Raw genomic sequence first — 24,263 nt, 5'->3', positions numbered from 1 at the left:
TAAATATCGAATGGCTTCGTGGAGAACAGGGCTACATGGGGCTAACACCCCCTGGCTGCCCCTGAAATACCACCCGGGTGGAGTTTGATAGTAAAAATAAACTACACAGTGACCCCTGGAGGGCACCCAGGGGCCTCTCTGGGGGTCCCGGACCTCACGGGCGGAGGACCCCGCTTGCTCCGGTGTTTCCCCTCCATCACCACAGGGTGTCGCTGCAGGCGCGGTGTGTGTGATGCGGATGTGCTCTAGAAAGAGAAATCTGCTCTCATCATTTATCCCCCTGGAGTCAACACAGCGCAATGGCTGCGGCAGCGGATGCGCTCTGTTGAGGCTAGCTGTTGATTAAACACCATCGAGCGGATCTACCTGACCTTGCGTCGCAGATTGGCGTCTCTCTCAGCCGACACAACCAGCTGTGATCCCCGCGGTGCGACGACCCGCCAGCTCCTAGCAACCTGCGACCCGACCAGCGGAGGAAGCAAGGTAGCCAGTTTGCTAACAGCAGCGGAGCACTAGCTTTAGCCGTGTCTGACACAGAGTTTGGTTCATCCTAATGCTACCGTCTTATTAAACCAACTAGCACGGCCTTACAGTTTATGACACAGAGCCAAAACGACTAGTTTTTTTTTTTTTTTTTTTAAATTAAATAAATCCTGGTGCATTCCACTAACTAGCTAGCTGAGCGGTGACAGAGCCCATCCCTTAGCCGAGTGATGAACAATGCTAGGACAACGCTCCGCATTAGTTGTTGATAATTCACTAAACCACAGGAATTAGCAGGCCTCGCACACAAAACAAGTAGCCGTGTGTTTTCCTACTGTATGATATATTAGCAGACTGGGGTTTGTGGTCTCTCTTTAACCCCTCCGTCACTCACTTGCTCTGCTGTGTTGTCTTTCTCTACAGACTACCGGGCTACATGGCTGAGCCGGAGCTGCTGCTGGACTCTAACATCAGACTCTGGGTGGTCTTGCCCATTGTCTTCATCACCTTCCTCGTCGGGGTGATTCGCCACTACGTTTCCATTCTCCTTCAAAGTGACAAGAAGTTAACATTAGAGCAGGTGTCCGACAGGTATGATAATTGACTTGACACTTACAGTGCTGTCGACAGTGTGGTGCAGCATAGTGTATGAAATAAAAGCTTGCAATTAATTTTCAACCACATGTTTTCCTCAATTCCAAAATCCAGCCAGGTTCTTATCCGGAGCAGAATTCTCCGGGAGAATGGCAAATACATTCCCAAACAGGTAAGATATAGTATTTCTGTTATAAGTTGTGCAGCTAAAACTATGCTTATTCAGATTTTAAGTAGGAAAATCATACCGTTTCTAACATACATTGCTGTTTTTTTTTTGAAAGACTTCCTCTATTCTGGTACAATTTAAATAAACACTAAAAGCCATGCTTTTTTTTTTTTTTTTTTTAATTAAAACTCTCTCTCTGATCAGTCTTTCTTGATGAGGAAGTTCTACTTCAATAATCAAGAAGATGGATTCTTCAAAAAGACCAAAAGAAAGGTTGTTCCTCCATCTCCGATGACAGGTAATCCTGTTTTACGAATTAACCGAAGAACACGGTGTGTTGCTTTTTGTCAGAATCTGGGACGAGCATTCATACAGAAGTCACGTTCATTTAACAAATGTGGTTGTGTCATTTTTTTTTTAGGAGCCACTCTTCCTTGCTTGGCTTTTACACTCTGTCCTCCATTTTTAATAATTTCTTTATTCCTCCAACAGTTTTCTCTCATGTCTAATTGTTGCTTCTTACTTATTTACTTGAAGTTGTCAAAGCTCTCACTGTATGATGGTGTAATAATAATGTCACACTGCTTATTGAAGCACATTAACCAATACTTGGTATGGGCCTTAAACCAGACAAGAGTACTTGTTTCTTTGGCCTGTGCCATTGTAATCTTTTTTTTACATGTCTATTCAAATATGAAACAAATGTGTGCCACTCTTCCAAGAATTTTTTTTCCCCTCATTGAATATGGAGCTTAATCAGTATAATGTCCCTTTAATATGATGACAGCCTCAGGACTCATGGGATCCAGATTAGAGATCGATCTGTCTATCCACCTATCTATCTTTCTGTCTATACGCTGTATATATAAGTAAGTTATCAATTTATTTCTTAGGACATATTCCATTTTTCAGTCTGTGGTAGTCATGTTCTCTGTCCAAATTCTGCCCAGCACACACACAATCATCATGTATAATCATTTCAGTGTACTACAAACCATAGTGAAATTCAAATGTAGATACAGTGTGTCTATGGTCATGTTGTTGTTGTTGTTGTTACAATGAGATAAACTGTTATAATTTTCTAAACTTTAAAGTTGGCACTATCCAACATGGTGTTTTGCCTGAAATTCTTATGGAGAATGTGAATGGGATTTGTAAATTATTATATTAACTGAAGTCTGGGTTGCACAGAGGCATACTATTTCTTTTCCACAGGAAATAAAATAAATGAACCAACATCAGCTTTATGAACTTTTATCCTTCTATTACTTTTTATATTGATTATTGCCGGCAAAATGCAAATTGTTTTAGGAATGAAGACTACAACGGTCATTAGCCTGTAGCTCAGCATCTAGAAAGCACAGCAATTGGAATACAACAGCTAAAGAGAACAAGGCAACTAAAACTGTACATCAACCTTATAAGTCTTAGGAAATTTGAATTAACAACACGGTCAGGATGAGGTAAAGGACATCATTCATGACCTTGATCTCATAGAAATGCATCACTGCTGTTGTTGTCTGCTTTCCCTAAATATTAGCATTTCATTGGCAAAAATTGGTATTACAGTAACTAAAAGTTCAGAATTCACAAAGGTGATGCTGGTGTGGAACAAAACCGAGCAAATGTTGTATGAATCCATTTAGCGTAGCCTTTATTTTTGGCATTTTTCCAAAATCCCATTCATATTTTCCATAGGGATTTTGGATACCACAACAAATGGCGTAGATGCTAGTCTTTTGCATACTGAATGATACAAAATGAAAACTTCCCTTTGCAGCCACTGTTGTTCCCTGGGATTGGTGTGTTTTACATTTATATTGCACAGAATTTTTTTTTTTTTTTTCTTTTTTTGTAATTTGAAATTTTCATTTTTTTTTTTTTTTTGCCAATGTCTGCTCATTGCATTATACTATGTTATGTTGGAGAAAATTAATAAATACACAGTTAAGTTAAAGCAGATCTGTAAAGGTACATTTTAGGAATTAGTTAAAACAACACCAGATGCTGTTCGTCAGACTTGGACACTCCACAGTGATGTGTGGTGTAGGCCCACTTGACACTTGTAACACTGGGACACTTGGACCTTAGACACAAACACACACACACACACACACAGTACAGGATGTTAAACAGATACACACAGTACAGTGGTTCAGCAGTGTAACTGCCCTCTTAAACATGCACTTTCAATAATCTGCACCACAAAAGCAAGCCAGATCCTGGTAAGGGCAAGTGATGACTGGAGCAAACCTGACAATACCCATTGTCTATCTTTGTTTGTTGAAGAAATGCTGAAAATAACAAATTGGTGTGACACTTGGATTTTTATTTTGCTGCAAAGTCACTCAGATGCATGTTACCTCTTGTAATAAAACAAATGTATTTTTGAGAGACTTCTTTTTTTTGGTAATTGCTCAGATCCCAGTATGCTGACAGACATGATGAAAGGCAATGTGACCAATGTGCTTCCCATGATTCTCATTGGAGGCTGGATCAACTGGACCTTTTCAGGATTTGTAACAAGTAAGGGTCTCACTTACTTACACACCTTGTGCCTTGTGGTGTCATGTGATGTTGGGCTTGCACACCTCAAATTCAGCTTCTTTTTTTTGAGCTGATGAAGTTCCAGTGCAGATTCAAACACTGTCATAAATACTGCCATCTGGTTAAGGAGATCAAGGTGTGCAGGCGAAAATGTCATCTAGTCGGGTTTGCCATCAAATAAGATATGGTCTTTCTACAAACATGTAAGTTCTTTCTCTATTCTCTGTTCCACACAGCCAAGGTTCCCTTCCCTCTTACGCTGCGCTTCAAGCCCATGCTGCAGCAAGGAATCGAGCTGCTTTCACTGGATGCTTCCTGGTAAATTGATAAACCAGAGTTGATGCAGTGATATTTTACTCTTTACCTGTTATTCTCAATATGCTTGAGATAGTACTGCCTGGCTTTTACTTGTGCCTTCGAGTTTCTTATTGCTTGCTTTTGGACTCTTCCTCTAGGGTGAGCTCAGCATCATGGTATTTCCTGAATGTGTTTGGACTGCGAAGCATGTACTCATTAATCCTAGGCCAAGATAATGGTAATCTTATCTATTTTCGGCATGTTTTTGGGGCATCATATGATATAAACTGTGAGGATTTGCAAAGCCATTCTTATATTTAGTTCCATATGGAAGTTCTAATTATATATAATTGAATATATGCTCACATTTGAGGTGTTGTTTCAGTTTTTTTTTTTGTTTTTACATTTACATAATTACAGTCTAATCAAGTCTTTTAGTTTGAGAAACTGTGTGCATATTACCCTACAATGCCGTATCAGTGATAGCACTCAAAGTGAAGCAGTTTTACTGTCAGAGCATTGCTTATTTTTGATTCTCAGATGTTGATGGTGTTGGCTATGTGATGCAATCCCCCACAGGCGCAGATCAGTCCAGGATCATGCAGGAGCAGATGAGTGGCGCCGCCATGGCCATGCCCGCAGACACCAATAAAGCTTTCAAGGTATAAAGTGTCCATATAATTAATTCATGAGGATGGATTTCGTTCATTTGTTCATGTGATGTTTTTTTTTTTTTTTTTCCTCCTTCATTGCAGGCTGAGTGGGAGGCACTTGAGCTGACTGACCACCAGTGGGCGCTGGAGAGTGTAGAGGATGAGCTGATGAGCAGGGAGCTGGACCTTGATGGGATGTTTAGCAAGGAGTTGCCAACTGGCATCTTCTGATGGCCTGTGCATTTCTACTGGAACCTTCAATTTGATTTTTGTTCATTGCTGGGAGGTTTTTAGGCTAAAGACATAGAGATGGGACATGTCCCTCCTCCATATGCAAAGTTTACATTCACTCATGTATGGCCATTACCCTCTCACATTTAGTATCATCATTTTCATCATTTCCAGTCTGCTTTTAATGAAACATTTGAAATAACCTAACCCACTGGTTCTGCTGCAGTCTGTTAATGTTAGAAAGTATAGTTTTGTCACTTTTGAGACAACTAAGAAAAAAAAAATGGGGGCAGGGATCAAGTGACTTTTTGCTTATTGAAATATATTAGTAGCTTGTAATTATATGCTACCATTACTATTAATGTCACAAGGTTATAGAATGTGAACTAGTGATTTTTCTTTTTCTAAAATCATGATCTGTTGATGGTGTCAAATTCATGATCAAATGATTATCATAGATATCAGGATACAGTAACCATTTTACAGATACACATGACTGTGAAAGGTGTTTATTTCATTGCATTTTCAGTGTTTCATCACTCCCCTGTCAGATCATGGATGGAGCAGCTGTTTCATGCCAGCTGCTCAACTGATGTTGGACCTAGACTTTAAACTGATTGGGTTCTAGTAAGGACATTTGTGTGGTTTAAATTTAGTGTATTTGAAATATTTATTTAGACACTTTATTTTGTAACTATTCCCTGTGTTTTGTATAAAGCCTGTTTGACTATATGAGCAGTTTTTATATCAGTGTACCACAACACAACACGGTTTATTATTAATTTTTTTTTTTTCATTTTTAACTTGAACTCTTACACATCGACCCACCAGTATTTAAATCAGACGTTATTTTACACGTGTAGCAGTACATGAGCGGATTTTATTTAGAGACCCACAGGAGCCTCGGTAACGTTACTTGTCCTACTAACATGTGGATGGTAATTTAAAAGCTGGTTCCGTACTGGCCATCGTGGCCAGGCGTACCTTACCACTTATCACTAGAGACAGCTGTGGTTTCTTTCATGGATACCACTGGTTTGATTGTGCGAGTGAAAGAAAAGCCTGACAGAGAGCAGCCCCAGCGGACACCGCCGTGTGACGACCAGTCAGCAACGCCGGGAAGCTCGTTCAAGTGCGATTCCTCCAACGCGCGTTCACGATACCGGCACACTCACTGCATGATGGCCGAGGGAGGCGGACCCGAGTCGGGTAGCGCGGCAGACTCCGACTCGGAGCCGGTAGCTGCTCAGATGCCGACACCTTCAACTGAAAGTCAAAAGCAGGCAATTGGGACACTTTTGAAAACAACTCTGAGAAAGGGCGACGAATGGTAAGAATCAGCAAAGGCTAGCATTACAAAGCTGTTGTGGCTAATGTTAGCCAGGTATCTAGAAACGGGAAATGCTAACATGCTAACTGCGCCGACAGGGCCGACTCGTGATGGCTGCGAGTCTGAAAACGAAAGCTGCTCCTGCTGCTGATATTGTGACTAGCTAACATTAATATTAGCGCTCACATCAAACTTGTGTTTGCCGTTTGCATCTTGAACAACAGCAATAGCAGTCACAGCTACTGACTAACCAAACCAACATTGCTAGTTGGCTGACTGATATGCACATTTACTGTAACATTAGCGTTTATTTTGTGACAAGTTAGCTGGTTAGCAGAAGTGTTGGCTAGCTAGCCGGCTGGCATGATAGGCCTGGGGTTCAGATGGTAAATATCCCTGGCAGCCAAACCGGTCCCTAGCTGACTAATGATTGGGAAATGGGTCGATTGAAATGAGTATTGCGCAAAGTCGTTATCATCCTGTAGTGACATGACAGCACTAAGTTATCTTCCAAGCTAACCACAAGGCAGGCTATCCACCTACCTATGTTATATTGTTTCAGATGATGATCACACAGGCCTTGCTTGAATGAAACTATATATGCAGGAAAAGGTTCAGCTCAGCAAATGGCAAATATCACTTTAGCGAACTATCTCCCCGTCTTCTTTGTCATTGAAACTGGACACCCTAATCAGAATAGGCCCAGTTATTTTAACAAGCTTCTTGCAACCTGGCTAATTTGTCCTACATAGCGAACATGTTTAGATTTGTCACACAAGATCACCGGTCTTCAAATGCTGTATACAGATAAAGAAAATAGGTCCAATGCTTCTCAGTTTCGTTATATTTTATTTAGTGGGACACCATTCCTGATCATCAAATGAGATTGCAGCTGAGGAGAAAAAAATGTGATTGGGTTTTCCATAGGAAGATAGTCACTGTTTTATGGCTTGGAGAAGAGATTCTTGAGTTTAAGATCAGACATTATTTTCACTTTACATTAGAGGCATTTCGCCTCAGGTCCCTGATATTATTTCTGACTGTGGATTTACAGAACTTTTCTTTTAATGGAGTAGCTTCTCAATACGTGAATTCTTGCTAACAAGCTTATGCAGTAAAGGAGATTCTCACTAGTGATGAGATTAAGGCATTCTAGCTTGGTGTTACTATATCTGCATATCTTAAGCACAAGGCAGGTTGCTTGTTGTTGCATAATGTTCAGGCTTGCAAGGGTGAGTTCCTCCAATGCATCACAGTGTAAGGTATCAAGGTATTTTTGCTAAATCCTCAGGGTTCTGTCTCCTTTGAGCCCTTTCCTATTCAAAACATTTAAAATGAGATCACCTTGTGTGGGTGCAGAAACTTCCGGATCCGGATAAAAGAATCTATAAGTAGCAGTAGTAGTAGTAGAAGAAGTACAAAATGTCTTTGTTGTCTTCCTTGAGGTATTTGTATAAAATGCTTGTCATTCATCATTATCAATTTTTTTTTTTTTTTTTTTTTTTTTTAGGTTTCTGATAGATAGCCGGTGGTTCAAACAGTGGAAGAAATATGTGGGATTTGACAGCTGGGACATGTACAATGTTGGAGAACACAGCCTCTATCCAGGACCTATTGATAACTCTGGGCTGTTCTCAGGTAAAGCTGACATTTTCAGTTATATCCCGAAGCAATGTACTGTACCACTGTCTATCAGCTTTATTTACTATTCAGAACTGCACAGGGCCCATCATAACAAACTTTCTTTCTTTGTCAAACTGTTATGTAACGCCTGATTTTGTCTTATGTCTTTCATAAAGACCATGAGACCCAAGTCCTGAAAGAGCACCTTATAGATGAGCTAGACTATGTCCTTGTACCCACTGAGGCATGGAACAAGCTTGTCAGCTGGTATGGCTGCCTGGAGGGCCAGAGACCCATTGTCAGGAAGGTAATAATGTGTGAGACTTCTTTCATTTTGACTGTTTATGTTGTGACTGGGCTCCTAATGATGTCTTTTTTGGTTTAGGTGGTCGAACATGGCATGTTTGTCAAGCACTGTAAGGTGGAAGTCTATTTATTGGAGTTGAACTTGTGTGAGAATGACAACATGGACAATGTGGTGACACGTCATTTCAGTAAAGCTGACACAATAGGTGAGTGTCTGCATTTTTGTTCTAGGGATAAAATTTGCTGGAAACAACATACTGGCATTGAAATTGAAACTGAAACTTAGGAGATGTTGTTAGCCTGCTCCAGTCTTGTCTGACTGGCACAGTTCAATGTGTTCGCATTTCAGGGAAGTTGTTCACACTACAAGATGGATGTCTCACACTGTCCGGTTCAGTCGTTCACATGCATTTCCCAATTTGTCCTGAAAGGTTCACTGTAAATACAGAAACTGCAGATTAGCCTGCCTTACAAATGTATTTTGCAGTTGCATTATTACGAGGATAATATTGCTTATGAATTTTGTATGATTTTTTCCCTCTCAGTTTGAAAGTGCATACTTGAGTGTACTGATTCAGGAACATTTTTTGAGATGTTTATCTCGCAAGTGAATTGTGTGGCAATTTAACAATGGTTGAACTAGTGGAGTATCTACATGAGTGGGCGTTGTTAAACATGATGTCTCCTCTGCTTCATGCTTTTTTCCGCCTTGTATCTAAACTCTCATGGTCAGTTTCTCATTGATTCACACTCCTGTCAGTGTCACTGTCAGATTTCAGTTTGGAAAAAATCTTGTGCTGCAATCCTGATTGAAAAAAATCTAATTCAGCCCAGAATAATCTGTACCAACTGTGGCCAAGCTAGCCCAGATTGATATAGGTCTTACTCTCCACATTGAAATAGTCTAGTTTGACCTAGGCTTAGCCTGATAAGTGGCTACCTGTAGGCTTCAGATTTAGCTTTCTACTTTTTCCTTAAGTCATTGGGTGTGTTATGTGAATAAACAAACAATGCTGTAAATTCCCTTTTTTCAGATACAATCGAGAAGGAGATGAGGTCGCTTTTTGAAATCCCATCAGAGAAGGAGACACGGCTCTGGAACAAATACATGAGCAACACATATGAGCAGCTGAACAAGCCAGACAGCACTGTACAGGATGCTGGTCTCTTCCAGGGACAGGTACAGTTGAGCTGTGTTACACAAGTGACCTTGTCAGATCACTGATAGACCTGCCTTTCTTCATTTCTTTTGAAGAAAACCACCACTACTGGTTTTACTCAGACAGTAGGTAGTCTCGCTGAGATGACATCTTTTCCAAGAGAGACCCGAGTACAAAACAAACATGCGTTAGATATGCATTAGAAATGACAGACGAATTCATTTCAGTCACAAGGTCCAAAAAGATGATTTCAGCAAACTAATGTCAGCAGTCATATTAATCAAGGCAAATATTTGTTACTAAAGCTTTAAAAAGTCAGGCTATATTGAAACAATTACAGGAATCAAAGATGCTAAATATTAATGCTTAAAAACAAAAGAGAGAATCTAATTTTGATGCCCATTGCAAATTGTTCCATTTTTATAAGGTGCATTGCACTGCAACCCAGCCTTTCCAGTTCTGTATTTGTGTGTGCAGATTGTGGGAGCTTTGAAACTAGGCCCTCAGCCTCACAGTGTTTTGATAAATCTCCTGGTGCTATGATAAACTGCATCTAGGAGCTGGACAGTCATTGGAAGGGCATGCATGCTAAATGTCTGACTGTTTATACATCATTATTACTAAACTAAAACTGTTTTGAAACAGGACATTTATCTTCCTTTGCACTATGTCGCTCACATATGGTATTCTGTTCTATTGCTGGGATCAGGGCATGAACATTTCTTTTTACCACAGCAGCTATTGGGCTAAAATAGTTTTCAAAATAGAAAAACAAATTGTCATAGATGGGCTAATTACTAATCAAAGCTATAGATGCAGCTAAAGCTAAAATCTGTCTGCTGGTTGACAGTATTAATTTCAAGCCCTGCACATGATAGCTCTGACATATAGGTCACTCATGGTGGCTTGGCTCTAATTCGGCTCGATTTCCCACAGGTGCTTGTGATTGAACGCAAGAACGAGGATGGCACGTGGCCCAGACAAGCCTCCCATCCCAAGTAAGAGAATACCTTGTTTTTAGTTATTTAAGACAAGGTGAGAGTTAGTGTCCTAGCACAGAGCATTTTGTGGATATCCCAGTTTTACTATGCTTATTCATCTGTCAGCTCTGAAATTCTGACCTAGTTTTATAAATGTCAGTATCTACAACACGGCTTTACTGTTGCTTATTAGATCCAGTGCAACCCCATCCAGGAATTTCACTACCTCCCCAAAACTCTCCTCCAACTCGTCGGCAACCATCTCCTCAACAGTAACCAATGGAGATGGAGACAGCGGTAACCCTGGCTACACACTGAACAATAGCACCTCCTCCAGCAACAGGCAAGAGCACGTGGCAGATTAACTCTGCTTAGTTGTTATGACTGATGCCCCTTCCACTGTTTGTGTATTTTTTTCCCTTCCTACTGCAGAGGTATTGCACAGTATCTCTCCTGAGCATGATTTGGCACAGTATTGCACAGGATCACCACCGTTTTTTTTTTTCTTTCTTTTTGTGTGTGTTTGTTTTTTTCTATTGCAATTGACTGTGAAGTTATGATTCACATAGCAATTCTACTTAGCGTCCTTCTTAAGATACAGCTTCCACTGGCACTGAGCCTCTGACACTGCAGTTATAGCATTGAGTGCTGCTTTTCTTGCAGTAGTTTGACCCTTGGTGGAGGCATAAGACAGGCAGTTGGTGTGGGTGGTGAACCACTGAAGTGGATATACATCTACAGTATCACTGCATCAATCCTCCAAGTTTGTTACTTACCTGTTTGCTTTTCAGTTACTGTAGTCTTCTCTGATTGTTACCCTGTTCAATGTACCTGTCAGACAGTCATAGTCCATATCTTTACATACTGTTGGATCTTCACACACTGTAGAATTAAGACATCCTACTGTATATTTTCCTGTTGGCCCATAATGTGATAAGGGCTTTCATTTCTACAATTTCCCATTGTTTATGCACTAAAACAATGGAAAACGGTTATTGTTTCTCATTTTTTTAATGTGTCATCTCTTTCTGAACTTTCTTTGACTCTCCACTTTTGTTTGTCTGCCCCAGCTGGGATTTAAAAAACAAACATGCCTGAATTGGTTTGCTGTTTCTTTAATGTGCACTGCAGCTAAAAAAAATGTCTGCTCTTCCAACAGATTGGGGGGCTACAATTCATACAGCTCCTCCTACAACTACAGAGAGTCACAGTCACAGCCTGGCCTGTGTGGTCTCAGTAATTTGGGCAACACATGCTTCATGAACTCTGCCCTCCAGGTAAAACACTCATACTGTGGGTGTAATATGTGCCCAACAATTAAGTTAGAGAGAAAACAGGAGACCAAATGTATCTGGAAGTCATATGGCTGTGCCTGTTGTCTTTCAAAGCTGGTCTGGCCCTACACCAGACCACAATGGACACAATTAGTATGGTTTTAAGTATTAAGCCACATAATCCACTTTTCCCCCACTCTGTCTTCAGTGCCTGAGCAACGCATCCCCACTCACAGAATACTTCCTGAATGACCAGTACGAGGCAGAGATTAACAGGGAGAATCCCTTGGGAATGAGGGGGGAGATTGCAGAGGCCTATGCTGACTTGGTCAAGCAGATGTGGCTCAGCCGTAGCAGCTATGTGGCCCCACGCACCTTCAAAGTGAGTCGTGCCACACAGACTCCATCTTCAGTGAACAGTGAACATCATGGCTATTTTTGGTGCTGGAATAATAGGAATGGAATGGAATAATAACGTATACCATATTATATCCATTCCAGACCCAGGTTGGACGCTTTGCCCCCCAGTTTTCAGGGTACCAGCAGCAAGACTCCCAGGAGCTGTTGGCCTTCCTGCTGGACGGGCTCCATGAAGATCTGAATCGTGTCAAAAAGAAGCCTTATCTGGCCCTGAGGGATGCAGAGGGCCGTCCAGATGAGGTATAGCATACACATGTGAAATAACATCATACGATGTCGGTCTTCGTTTCAAGCTCAGTGTACATTTTGTAGTGTGGTGTAACATTTTTTGTCTCACAAAAGTGACCAGAAACATTTTTTTAAGCCTTATTTTGACGCAGGAACGTGCTGTCCCTTGATCATACACTGCCACAACCTCTGGCTTTCTTTGTGTCTTGAGTTATCAGATTGAAGACAGTTTTCCATTCTTGGACTGACTGAGTTGTTTGTTCAGCTGCTGCTATAATCTGACAGATACATATAACATGGAAAAGAATTTTGAAGCAGTAAATTGTTTTCCTTTATTTGGAGCAGCATAAATTGCAAAGAAATATTCTACAGTGTCATTGAAAACTTTTCAAATTTGAGTGTATAGAACCTTAGCAGATTACATACATTTTTGATTGGATCTTTAAAATATGCCGTCTTATGTCCTTGTCTCCCCTTCCCACCTTGGTTCTGGAATTACAGATTGTCGCTAAGGAAGCCTGGACTAACCACCGCTTGCGCAATGACTCTATCATAGTTGATATTTTCCACGGGCTCTTCAAGTCCACATTGGTGTGTCCAGAGTGCTCCAAGGTGTCTGTAACCTTTGACCCGTTCTGCTACCTCACACTGCCTCTGCCCATGAGGAAAGACCGCACTATGGAGGTTTTCCTGGTGCGATCAGACCCGCAGTCCAGACCCACACAGGTGAGATGGTTGTCTCACTATGTATCCAGTACTTTAAGAGCATAAAGCCGTTCACAGATATGGATCCATCTGTCATTATCATCTTTTGGACATCTGAGTGGCATAGTTATATTGCTGGAGGACCCATGTTCAAACCCCTCTGTTGGGAAACATTTTCACTGATGTCCATAAGCAAGACATTCAATCCCAGAAATCATTTAAATAATTTTATTTCCTACAAGATCTTATGGTGATATTTACATCGCACATCAGGGCTGAATAAGTAATTGCAATATTATCTAAATCACAGCACAGCCAAGTGCAGTATCCAAATTGCAGGAGCAGTTTTTTGATAAATATTAAAATACTGTTTTAAATGACGTATTGTGACGCTATAGACATGTCTTGGTTTACAAATCATATTCTGCAAATGTAAGAAAACATGTTTATTTGGTACAGACCCCAGCAAAAATCACACAATTGTTTTGCCATTTTTTTCAGTGAAAATTAAAGATATGATGTAAAAATGACAAGTCTTACTAAAATCGCAATCCCAGTATCTGTAAATTAATCGCAATCTGATTTTTTTTTTTTTTTTTTTTTTTTAAACCATGTTGTTTGGCCCTATTGCATATTCTGTTAAGCTACTGCGGTATTTCTGATGATCACGGCACTAGAGGGGTCTTCGTCAATTTCATGAAATGTGTTTTGTTCAAGTAACTGTTTGCATGTGTCTGATGTTTTGATTTCTCTAGTTATATTACTTACATGTGGTACTGCCTGGATAGAGAGTATATGGTTCTATGCATATTATCATAGATGTGCTGTTGTGGCATTTCAGGCTTTAAAACAGAGCTGTTTGTACTCACTGATGATGGGTATTAGATTTCTTAGTGCTTCAGCAGTTAACAAGGTGGTTCACTAACTGAGATCATAATGCCTCTCTTTATTCTCCATCTGGCAGTACCGGGTGGTGGTCCCCAAGCTGGGTTCAGTGGCCGACCTGTGCAGCGCCTTGTCCAGACTCTGTGGAATCCCTCCAGAGAATGTGAGAACTTTACCCTTTTACACGAGAAGAATGGAGTCAAGTATATACCATCAGCCATTCGTGCTCAATCATTGGTTGAAATGGAACAGATATATGCAGTTTGCTTATGTCTTCAATTAATGCAGCAGTTCTCCTTTTCTTGCTAGATGGTGGTGGCTGATGTTTACAATCACAGATTCCATAAAATTTACAGACGGGATGATGGCCTCAACCAAATAATGGAGAAAGATGACATCTTTGTGTGAGTCTTGTACACCAAAGAATGAGATGTGTAAGGTAATCATTGGGATCGGAGTTTAAGTTTGTTGATGCTTTTTTTTTTTTTTCAGGTATGAGGTACAAGAGGAAGACAGTGAGAGGATGAACCTGCCTGTATATTTCAGGGAGCGTCACAACAAACATGGCGGAGCGTCCACCAGCACCATGCTGTTTGGCCAGCCTCTGCTCATCACCGTGCCCAGACACCATATCATAGCAGATGTTCTGTATGAAAAGATCCTTGAAAGGATTGGGTAAGTGTGTGCAGTGTGGATAGGAATGAAGAAGGCAACATGGTAGACAGTTAGTTATACTTTCATTTTATTTGTATTATTTAGTGAGTAGCAGTGTAATTCTAGCATACAGCAAGTGTGTCATACAGTGATGTTATTTGATGAAATCCAACCAAATAATGTCCACACTACCTGCTTTCCTATGTTAAGTGAAGCCTTGGCGTGTTTGTAGTTCAAGCTAATTTGGATTAAAGCAAATTCCCTCTGTGCTCCTTGTTGCAGACGCTATGTAAAACACTCTCATAGCCCCTGTAGTGAGAGCAGGGCCTCAGCCTCGGCCACCTTTGCCAGCTGTAGCCAGGCACCTGAATGTTCTACATTATCTAGTCTCAACGCTGGCCTGAGCGGCTGTGGCATCCCTCTGTCGGACGGGGCGTCCTGCAGCGCCAGCTCTAGTGACAGCAGCAACCACTCAGGGACCTGCAATGGGCCTAATGGGCTATGTGATGGTAAGCTACCAACATGAATCATAAAGAGTGCCCTGTGGAATTAGTTAGTAGATGGAAGGTGATGGGGATTTTGTTTCCCTCTTGGGTCCACTCCAGGAGCAGTTCCAGTATGTAGTGCACTTTCAGATGGGCTCTTATTTTTAATATATTGACAGCTGCTAAAAAATATTATTCATTCCTCTAGCTGCAGCGTCTGAATGAATGTAAAGGAAACTCAGCAATATGAAATAATGCTAAATGGATGTGATTTCATTGGTATCTGTTCAGGTGAGGAGGAGGCCATGGACCACCAGGTGAGTCCTGAGCCAGAGAATGGTCAGTCTGAAGAGGAGGAAGAGGAGGCCTCTGACCTGGAGAATGGGCCGAAAGGCAACTCGGCAAAGCTGTGCTCCTCCCCACCCAGGCTCTTCTCTTTCAGCATGGTCAACTCTTATGGAACAGCCAACATTAGCTCACTGCCTTGTGACGGAAATGTCCTCAAACTTAATCGTCAGTCTAATTTTTTAACTGAATATTTCGAGCATATTGATTATCATTATTTCAGAAAGCTATTAGTGTGGTTTATTAAGATGACCCCCCACCCCCCTTTTCTCTGCAGCACATTCCACGGTGGCGATCGACTGGGACTCAGAATCAAAGAAACTGTGTTATGATGATCAGGAAGCCGAGGTCAGTGGGTTTAATATTTAGCAGACATAATCAAAGTGCCTGTGAAAGCATTATGCAGACAATGTCTCATTCTCTATATTGGATTCATGTTTGCTTGTGTAGGCCTATGAGAAGCATGAGAGCATGCTTCAGCCCCAAAAAAAGAAGACCACCGTGGCTCTGAGAGAATGCATCGAGCTCTTCACAACCATGGAGACGCTTGGAGAACACGATCCATGGTAAAGGTTCTAAATTTGACATTAAACCACTGGAGTTCCTACTACTGGGCATAGGGTTGTGTTGTTTGTTGTTCTTTGATTATCGTTTTCATATAATCATTGCTTCTGTTATTTATGCAGGTATTGTCCCACATGTAAGAAGCACCAACAGGCCACAAAAAAGTTTGATTTGTGGTCATTGCCTCGCATTCTGGTAGTCCACCTAAAGCGATTCTCCTACAACCGATGCTGGAGGGACAAGCTGGACACAGTGGTGGACTTTCCCATCAGGTAATGCTGGCTGTATTTCTTGAAGTTAACAGATAGTGCTGAAAGTTGAGGACTGCTATAAGGAAACATCTCTCCATTACTCTTATTGTCAAAGGCAAAATTGTCATCCCTTAATGAATCATCCCTTAATGTGTGTACGACTTGTACACTAGAGGGAGCTGCTGGGCAAAACTCTCAACTCTCAAGTCTGAAGGAGGAAATATTTTGCATTTTACAGAAATAGGCTCGGTCTCCTAGAACTAGAACCACACCCCAAAGGACAAATTACACATTTCATGAGTAGCTGCTTCCTGTATCTGGGAAGTTGGGTAACCTGACAGCTTACAAAATTAGCTTTTAACTCTGCTGGAGTCATCTCAAATATTATTTTTATTCTTCATATTGTTATTTAATTGGCAAAAGAGATTTCCCCACCATGTTGTGATATAGAGAAGTGACCTCAAAGCTGTGTGTCAAAATGGCTACCTGCCTCTTCATGGCACTCTGTCTGTGTGTGTGTGTGTGTGTGTGTGTGTGTGTGTGTGTGTGTGTGTGTGTGTGTGTGTGTGTGTGTGTGTGTGTGTGTGTGTGTGTGTACGTACTGCATCTATTGACCTGTGTTGAGGAACTTGATCCAACAGGAAGCAGAACAAAGCACGTTACTGAGGCACTGAAAAATCCTGCCTCTAGAATGCTGACTCATGCTTACTTAGGTTGCCTCAAACACAGGCCCATCTGTGTCCTTCACTGAAGCACCCCCCCACACTCACTCACAAACACACACTACCACATTAATACACACATGCCATATAAAAAGCTGCTTTGTGTGCTTCTCTAAAAATCTAGTATTATTTCACTACTTGGCTGCAATGCCAGTTTTTGATTTGCTATGGCTCATGGTGTTTTCTTTCTCAGGGACCTGAACATGTCTGAGTTTGTGTGTGACCCCAAGGCTGGCCCCTACATATATGACCTCATTGCTGTCTCAAACCACTATGGCGGAATGGGAGGAGGCCACTGTAAGTCATTGTCAACGTTTCTCATCTTATAAATGTCACTTGAACATATCTTAAATAGCTGGTTAAAAAAAAAAATACATTCTAGCATATATCAGATTACAAATTTACAGCTCCTGCTTGTTACATTCAGATTTTGACTTTACACATATATCCCTGTTTTATGTGAAAACAAGTTAAGGACAGGTGTGTGAATGGTGTCCAATCCGAATTCTCACAGATTTTGCTCCTGTGAAACTATGATCCCTTTCACTTAAAGCTTTCCTCATTTACCAACACAACCATTAGACCTTCATTACAGTGACACCTGTAATGATGCAAATCATTTGAGAGCAGTCTGAGATGTCTGGTGCCATTGTATCATGTGACTTGAGTTTCAATGACACAACAGGAACAGACTAACGTTCTTTTTACATTTGTGTGTCATACTTGGCATATGGTGTTGGCAGCGCACTGACAAGGCTTATGTTACAGTAATTTGATAACGTCCACTCAGCCAGTGTGTCACCAGCATGCACAAGTAATCGCTCTGACCCATTGTTAATGTGGCTTGAAGTACTGTCTGAACACTTTAAGCCGCCCTTCGTAGGCTATTGACGATGTATGGTCATAATTGGACAAAAAACTCATATTATAAATTTTTGTGTGATATTGTCTGCTACAACGGAGTGTATTTTTTATTACATGATCTCGCAGTAGATGGTTCTTACAGCACATGTGAACTAGCTTAGTTAAGCTATTTTTTGTGAGTAGCTTGTAATATGATCTGTTTCAGCTATAGCATAATGTTGTCTTTGCCAGCTATGATTTAAAAAAAAAAAAAAAAAAAAAAAAAAAAAATAGCTTCCCTAGCCCTGCTTCCAATGTGAAACCCGAACACAATGTGTATCAAGAGATGGCAGCCACATTCCCACTGTGTTTCTGTGGCATTTGTATGTGATTGGTTTCATTTTAATATGGTAAATGGCCTCCCTATTTACGATTACTTTTTTTTTTTTTTTTTTTTTTTTTGTGGACTCTTTTTTTTTTTTATTTGGGTAGTCCATGTATTGTGTATGCTGACCTGGTTGCTAACAAGATCTTTTATCTCTTCCTGTGTAAACACAAATGGTGAATCGGTATTTCATAACACTTCCTTCCATTTGTAACAGACACAGCTTATGGCAAGAATAAAGCGGATGGAAAATGGCATTACTTTGACGATAGCAGTGTTTCATCTGCCTCAGAGGATCAGATTGTGGTGAGCTTTTATTCCCTGGTGTTTTCAGTAACATGTTATTATTGACAGTTTTTCATAGTAGTTACATAAAGTGATAAGTATTATAGTAAATTGTGGCTTTTTCTTTATTTATCCTCTCTTCCTGTCCATTCTCTCCCTTCTCACCATTTCCTCCCTCCACTCAAAGTGATAAAATACATAGACTTAACATGTACATACACCTGCTTTCATCTTTAAGTATATTACCATATAGTTGCATACATTTACACTTATACATTTACCCCTTTATAAATCTGTATGTCATAACATACCCACACATGCCTGTATACCGATATGTCTTTACTTATAGACATAAAGTAAAGTTTGAAATAACAAAATAAATCTATTTTGCAACTGTAGTTGAACCTTGTAGGTGTCACTGCCTGTGTTCTGATGTAGTTAATGAATGATGTCCGATGAATCAAAGTTTTCAGCCTTCTTTCCTTGGTGTCCAGTGTCCTTGTTTGTGTAGGGTAATCCTATCCTTGTCCTCTCCTCACAGACTAAAGCAGCCTACGTGCTATTTTACCAACGCAGAGATGAGGAAGCCCCTTCAAAGCCTCAGCCCTCTGCCGCCCTGGGAGGAGCCCCTGAAGTAGCCGACGACCACATGGACACAAACTGAGCAGCACTGACGCTAAGGGACGTGCACTGAAACGTATACGGCAAATAATAGAGACACTTGGACGCACACACAAAGCTACTTCAGTGACAGAAGACTCCAGAGAGTTAACATTATTAACCCTACCTTCCCCCCTCTTTTATTTGATTTTTGTCTTGTATGTTGTCAACTAGAGCCAAAAGCCTTGTCAGAAGAGTGACCTGAGAGACTTCCAACCTGGAGTGGGTGGCCTACTGATTTACGAACTTAGTTTACTAGTCTGGAACAGAGAGGAATATATATCCTCTCACTGGACGAACAGAATGTTAGAAGTGCCCTCAAACGCATAACTAAGCAAAGTTTCTGTTACCCACAAGTCAGAAATAATAAAAAAAAGCCAAATGCACATCTTGTCTCAACCAAAGCGTTCCAAGGTGAATATAATAAAATGTACCAATTGTTTAGGCATCAAGGGGATATTAATATTGTCCCTAATTTGATCTCCAGTAACCCCTCTGTGCTGAGGAAAATGCAAACATAGTATGGCTGTGATGTGCACACAGTACAATACATGCTTGCCTATTGAATCCTGTGACCTTAAGCCACCTGTGAAGAATGGATCCTTTGAGAAAAGTTCACTGATGGGGTTCCCTATGCTACAGACAAGCTGTGGCAGTTGTTTCTGGCCTGCTGGGTCTGAGTTGCAATCTAAACCACACAGGGTGTTTCTCCTTTCAACGTTCGCTTATCAGTGTCCTGACACAAGTTGGGGCAGAGGCTGTTTTGCAGCCTGCCTCTTGGTTAATCATCACCGCAACTCTTTGAAGCACAGCGTGCTAGCTCTGCTGTCTCTTGGACCCTAAACTGAGAGGAGGCTTACCCTGCTAACAAATTACACTTCTTTTTTCTTTTCTTTCTTTTTTTTTTTTTTTTTTAAACCACACAATGCAAGAGCGGCCTTTTGATTCCTGCAACCTGATTGAAAAGGAGGCACTTTGAATTTTCCAAGTACTCATTATCTATCTGCTTCTGGTGTATCTAGACATAATGAAAATGTATGGTTTTGCCTTGGCATTAAGGCTTTTGATCTGCCATACATTTCCAGGTCATTTTAATGTGTCTTTAAAGCATATTTTGATTGCTGCCTGACTGGACCCCTAGCTCATCTGCAATGGCTTGTCCTTATTAGTCTTGTACATTAATGCAGCTCTGTATTGAAATGGCTATGTTATTTGATATCTTCAAAGCACACTGAGTGAAGCAAAATAAACAGTATAAAAGTGGTGCTTTATTCATGAAACTTGAAATTGCTGCTGGTCATAAAAAAACAAACAAACAAAAAAAAACAATCTGCATCTTTCATCAGAATGGGAGGTCGGGCAAGACAGCAGTACCTTAACAGCATCCTCAGTGTGTATGGGAGTGGATGCAGACAGTTGGAGCTAGTTGTTTCCCTTCCAGTGGCTTTAGTCAACTACTCAAGCTGTTAAATAAATATAATATGGCAAATTCTTCTGTGTTGTTGGAATCAGGGTAGAAATTACTTCATTTAATATTCTTAATTGTTAATATCTAGCTCATCCTCTTCACTGACACTAAAAGTTGTCCTATTAAGCCTGACTAGTATGAGAGGGGCTCTTTATATGAATTAGAATGGATTTTTTTTCTTCTTTCTGTAAGGATCTTGTGAAAACAAATGCAACAACTTCATGGATATGATTTCCATACAATGGAGTTCTTGCCGTGTGGCATTACTTCTGTGCTTTATCCATGTGGCACGGCAGCATGTACATTTCCATGGGACTGCAAATGTCCTTTCTGCTGGTTGGTCCGGCTGTGATCATGCCCTTCTGAGATAAATCAATCTAAATACAATCAGTTATGCCTAGTAATGCTTTACATCATATCTGTAATCCTAGCTACTAAGTTGAAAACTCTGGCTGTCCAAATGCAGTGAATCATGCCACCCCACCCCCAAATCATGGAGAGCAATTCTGATTCAACTAAAAATTGCTTAAGAGATGTAAATAATCACACTATGCCAAATAGGTAGGTCTATATAAATAACTGTGTCCTAATATTTATCATATTGCCTATAGATACAATATTTGTTTTTAGTTGAGAAATACTTGGATTCAACATACAATAAAGACTCGAGGCCTGAACAGGATGTTTTGTTTGGACCAATTGCTTTCACATAAAAGCAGATGAGGTGTATTATGCCATTTCTTATCCTGAAACAGGTCCATAACAAGGTTGTAAATCTGGAACTTCAAGAGGAACCTGTGGTCATTTATTTTGAAAAGCACTGCTGAAATTCTTCTCTGCATTGCACAATCAGGTTTCATTTCGCAGTGAGGCAACCTTGTTGGTGGGGCATTCACATCATTCAGTCTGGTTGTAAATTGAACTGTAAGATATGGTCAGATAGCTGGGAAAGCATTGGTTACTGCACTATAGGTTCAGAATACAAGAGCCATTTTGTTCATAGAGTTCTCCATGTTCCCAGCGCCCTGTATTTTTAACAAAAATGCATGCAATAGGCTTTGTTGATAGTGTGTAACACAGATGTGTTTGGGAAAAAAGAAGATAAAAAAGTAAAGTATCTTAAGCCAAGGGTATGGACATTCTTTTTATGTTGAGAGAACATAAGGGTAAGTTTATGTTGAGGGCCGATTTCACTTTGAAAAATGATTACACTGAAGCAACACAAGGCCCTGGGAACAAAAATACTCTCCCATTGTTTTGGTTCTGTGTGGTTGTCTTGGATACCAAACAGTAGGTTCACTTGTAAGAGACTGTCACAGACATTTTAGCAGAAATAGACATTTATTGGTTCACCTAATACATCAAACCACAACTGTGCTTTACATGAGCCCAATGCTACTGAGAAGTTCAGCATTTTACATTTCATCAGATACCCCCCTCACAAAGGCTTGGTTTCAGGGGGTCCCTTCATTAAGTAAAAGTTCAGAACGCAGGCATTTTGCGCAGGAAAGCACAGGTGAGTCCAAAACATGTCAAACACACAAATCCTACACAGGCAGACTGGAAAAATGCTCCAAATTGTTGACCATAATGAACTTGTCAGGATGTTTTTAAACACAAAAGGTGCAGTGCTGAGAAAGCCTAGTGCAAGTGGAAACTGTAGGACGTGTGAACAACATTCGGAGGACGGTTTAGTTTGCAAGGTTGAGGAGCTTCTTGATGTCTCCCTCGATGTTGCTGGTCAAGAACCTTCTGCTGTAGCGCTTGAACGGCACACCATCCGGGCCGATGAGGAACTTCTCGAAGTTCCAGGCCACATCGTTCCTGCAGACCGGGCTCCAGATGATGCACTTGGGGTCGTTCATGAGGGCAGAGGGCTCATCGCTGGGGAATGGGAGTTTCTCCTTGAGGTACACAAACAGGGGATGTGTGTCCTTCCCGTTAACATCCACTTTCTCAAGCAACTGAAACTTGGGTTCGAAGCCATTTCCAGGACGGACGTACTTCAAGGACAAGAGGATCTCTTCATTCTTACAGTTCTCCTGCAGGGGTTGTTCACAGGAATTGTGTCAAGTGCAATATACTGAAATATGATTTACCAAATCACATAAGACTAGAAAAAACTAACACTAACACTGTACAAGCATGTATAAGGATCACCACAAAATGGGGGGTCCTTACAAGAACATTATAGTGATACAAGGCTATATCATTAAGTTCAGATAAAGTCACCAAATTGGTACACTGAGTTGGCTACCACAATCAGTTTTATATAACAGAATGATAGTCCTGTTTGGTAGGCAAATGTCTTGTCAGATCATCCAATCTTTCTACATGCGGTGTTATGGAAGATTTGAATTGAAAATGAGTCAGAGTCAGTGGCTGACAACATGCAAGGGACGGAGAAACTCGAAAGTCCACCTTGATAACCTTACAGTTCCCGCTCTCTGAATTCTAGGCTGCCTATCCCATGATCTGGATTGTCAAACAAATTTCACTTAAAAACCCAAACAGTGAAATTCAAGTGGAGTCTGGGCCTGGGGTTTTCAAAGTGGTGGTAAGTGGTTTCCAGGGAGCCCTCACCTCAGCAATATCAGACCAATTTAATTTCACCATAACTTAATTCACTACAAATTGTTATGCTACAATGAAAAATAAGAGTTGCATCTATTTGTCAGTGTTTAAGTATGACATCTAAACAATTCAAATCTTCATAAATACCAAATTATCTTTTCCTATCAGGGATCCTAGTGAAACAAAACAAAACAAACAAACAAAAAAAAACAAACAAAAAAAAAAAAAAAAAAAAAAAAAAAAAACGGCTCAAATGAGATCCGAGGCTTACTGATGAAAGTCAACTTCGGCAGATGAAAACTTTGAAACCTCATGGCCTAGCCAACTGCATATTTTCAGAAAGAGGAATACCTAACATACTTTTGAATATCAAGACTATTTCTTTTGTTTGGGACAAATTGACACATCGATGAAATTATTTGGGATCAAATTCTTCCCCCTTTAATCAAAACACTTGAGCAAAGTGAAATATGGACACTGGATGATAAAACTGAACATTTTCTGGAGGTTCAAAGAGGAAAACACACTAACATCGCCTTAAAACAAGTCTTGACAAGCCCGACAGCTCTATCGGATTTGAACATATCCCTCTTTCTCGTCTTGAGTACTAAACTGTGAAGTAACGTTATATATATAATTTCAATGATTTACCTGATGACCGAACTGGTTGCAGGGCACTCCCAGAACCACAAGCCCCTTGCTGGCGTACCGCTCATGGAGCTCGTTCATCTGGGTGTAATCCCTGACAGTCGTGCCTCATAGAGACGCCACATTCTCGATAAGGACAACTTTTCCCTGCAGGGCAGAGAAATTAAACGCCTCTCCTGTCAGGAGCTTGGCGGTCAGGTCGTAAAATTTCGATGCCATTCTTGAAGTGACTGTTCCTTTTTCCCTTTCCTCAAGACACAGGAAGCTTCACTCGTAAGGATGCACTTGTGATTGTTCGCCTTGTGCTTTATAATATTTGAGATAAGCTCAAAGATGTCGTATTTTGACTGTCAAGATAGTTCACACCCAGATCCTATACTAGATACCGGAAAAGCCTAATGAGGGTGGGAAATAATGTCGCACCTGCGTGTACAGTTGGCAGGGTAAACTGATGCGAATGGCAGCTAATTTATTCAAGGATCGTCATGAATATT

At 40.7% G+C, this 24,263-nt stretch overlaps 3 protein-coding genes across 4 annotated transcripts; 2 read left to right on the top strand and 1 right to left on the bottom strand.

Moving 5' to 3' along the window:
• The first annotated feature begins 247 nt into the window (after positions 1–247).
• emc3 (ER membrane protein complex subunit 3) lies at positions 248–5,706 on the top strand. Its single transcript, XM_030050969.1, has 9 exons — positions 248–483; positions 907–1,074; positions 1,192–1,249; positions 1,451–1,544; positions 3,668–3,772; positions 4,030–4,111; positions 4,249–4,328; positions 4,670–4,752; positions 4,846–5,706. The coding sequence occupies exons 2-9, from the start codon at positions 920–922 to the stop codon at positions 4,972–4,974; spliced, it is 786 nt and encodes a 261-aa protein (XP_029906829.1). The 5' UTR covers positions 248–483; positions 907–919; the 3' UTR covers positions 4,975–5,706.
• Positions 5,707–5,843: 137 nt separating this feature from the next.
• On the top strand, positions 5,844–20,434 carry usp4 (ubiquitin specific peptidase 4 (proto-oncogene)). 2 transcript variants are annotated; one of them, XM_030050968.1, is made up of 22 exons: positions 5,844–6,304; positions 7,815–7,942; positions 8,104–8,234; positions 8,313–8,439; positions 9,268–9,413; positions 10,330–10,391; positions 10,588–10,716; positions 11,533–11,650; positions 11,856–12,029; positions 12,149–12,307; positions 12,797–13,021; positions 13,965–14,048; positions 14,195–14,289; positions 14,378–14,560; positions 14,822–15,048; positions 15,316–15,537; positions 15,647–15,717; positions 15,820–15,935; positions 16,056–16,205; positions 17,100–17,203; positions 18,352–18,440; positions 18,961–20,434. In XM_030050968.1, exons 1-22 carry the CDS (start codon positions 5,997–5,999, stop codon positions 19,081–19,083), a joined length of 3,171 nt encoding a protein of 1,056 aa, XP_029906828.1. In that variant the 5' UTR covers positions 5,844–5,996; the 3' UTR covers positions 19,084–20,434. The 2 variants fall into 2 exon arrangements, with proteins under 2 accessions (XP_029906828.1, XP_029906827.1); XM_030050967.1 differs by having other exon boundaries at positions 10,567–10,716.
• A 1,435-nt stretch (positions 20,435–21,869) lies between these two features.
• Positions 21,870–24,217, bottom strand: gpx1b (glutathione peroxidase 1b). The gene is made up of 2 exons (XM_030050970.1): positions 23,773–24,217; positions 21,870–22,589 (listed from the first exon to the last, which is right to left on the bottom strand). Exons 1-2 carry the CDS (start codon positions 23,986–23,988, stop codon positions 22,239–22,241), a joined length of 567 nt encoding a protein of 188 aa, XP_029906830.1. The 5' UTR covers positions 23,989–24,217; the 3' UTR covers positions 21,870–22,238.
• Positions 24,218–24,263: the final 46 nt, after the last annotated feature.

Source organism: Myripristis murdjan, chromosome 5 (assembly GCF_902150065.1).
Source record: "Myripristis murdjan chromosome 5, fMyrMur1.1, whole genome shotgun sequence".
Taxonomy (NCBI): Eukaryota; Metazoa; Chordata; class Actinopteri; order Holocentriformes; family Holocentridae; genus Myripristis; species Myripristis murdjan.
This window is presented reverse-complemented; position numbering and strand designations above follow the sequence as displayed.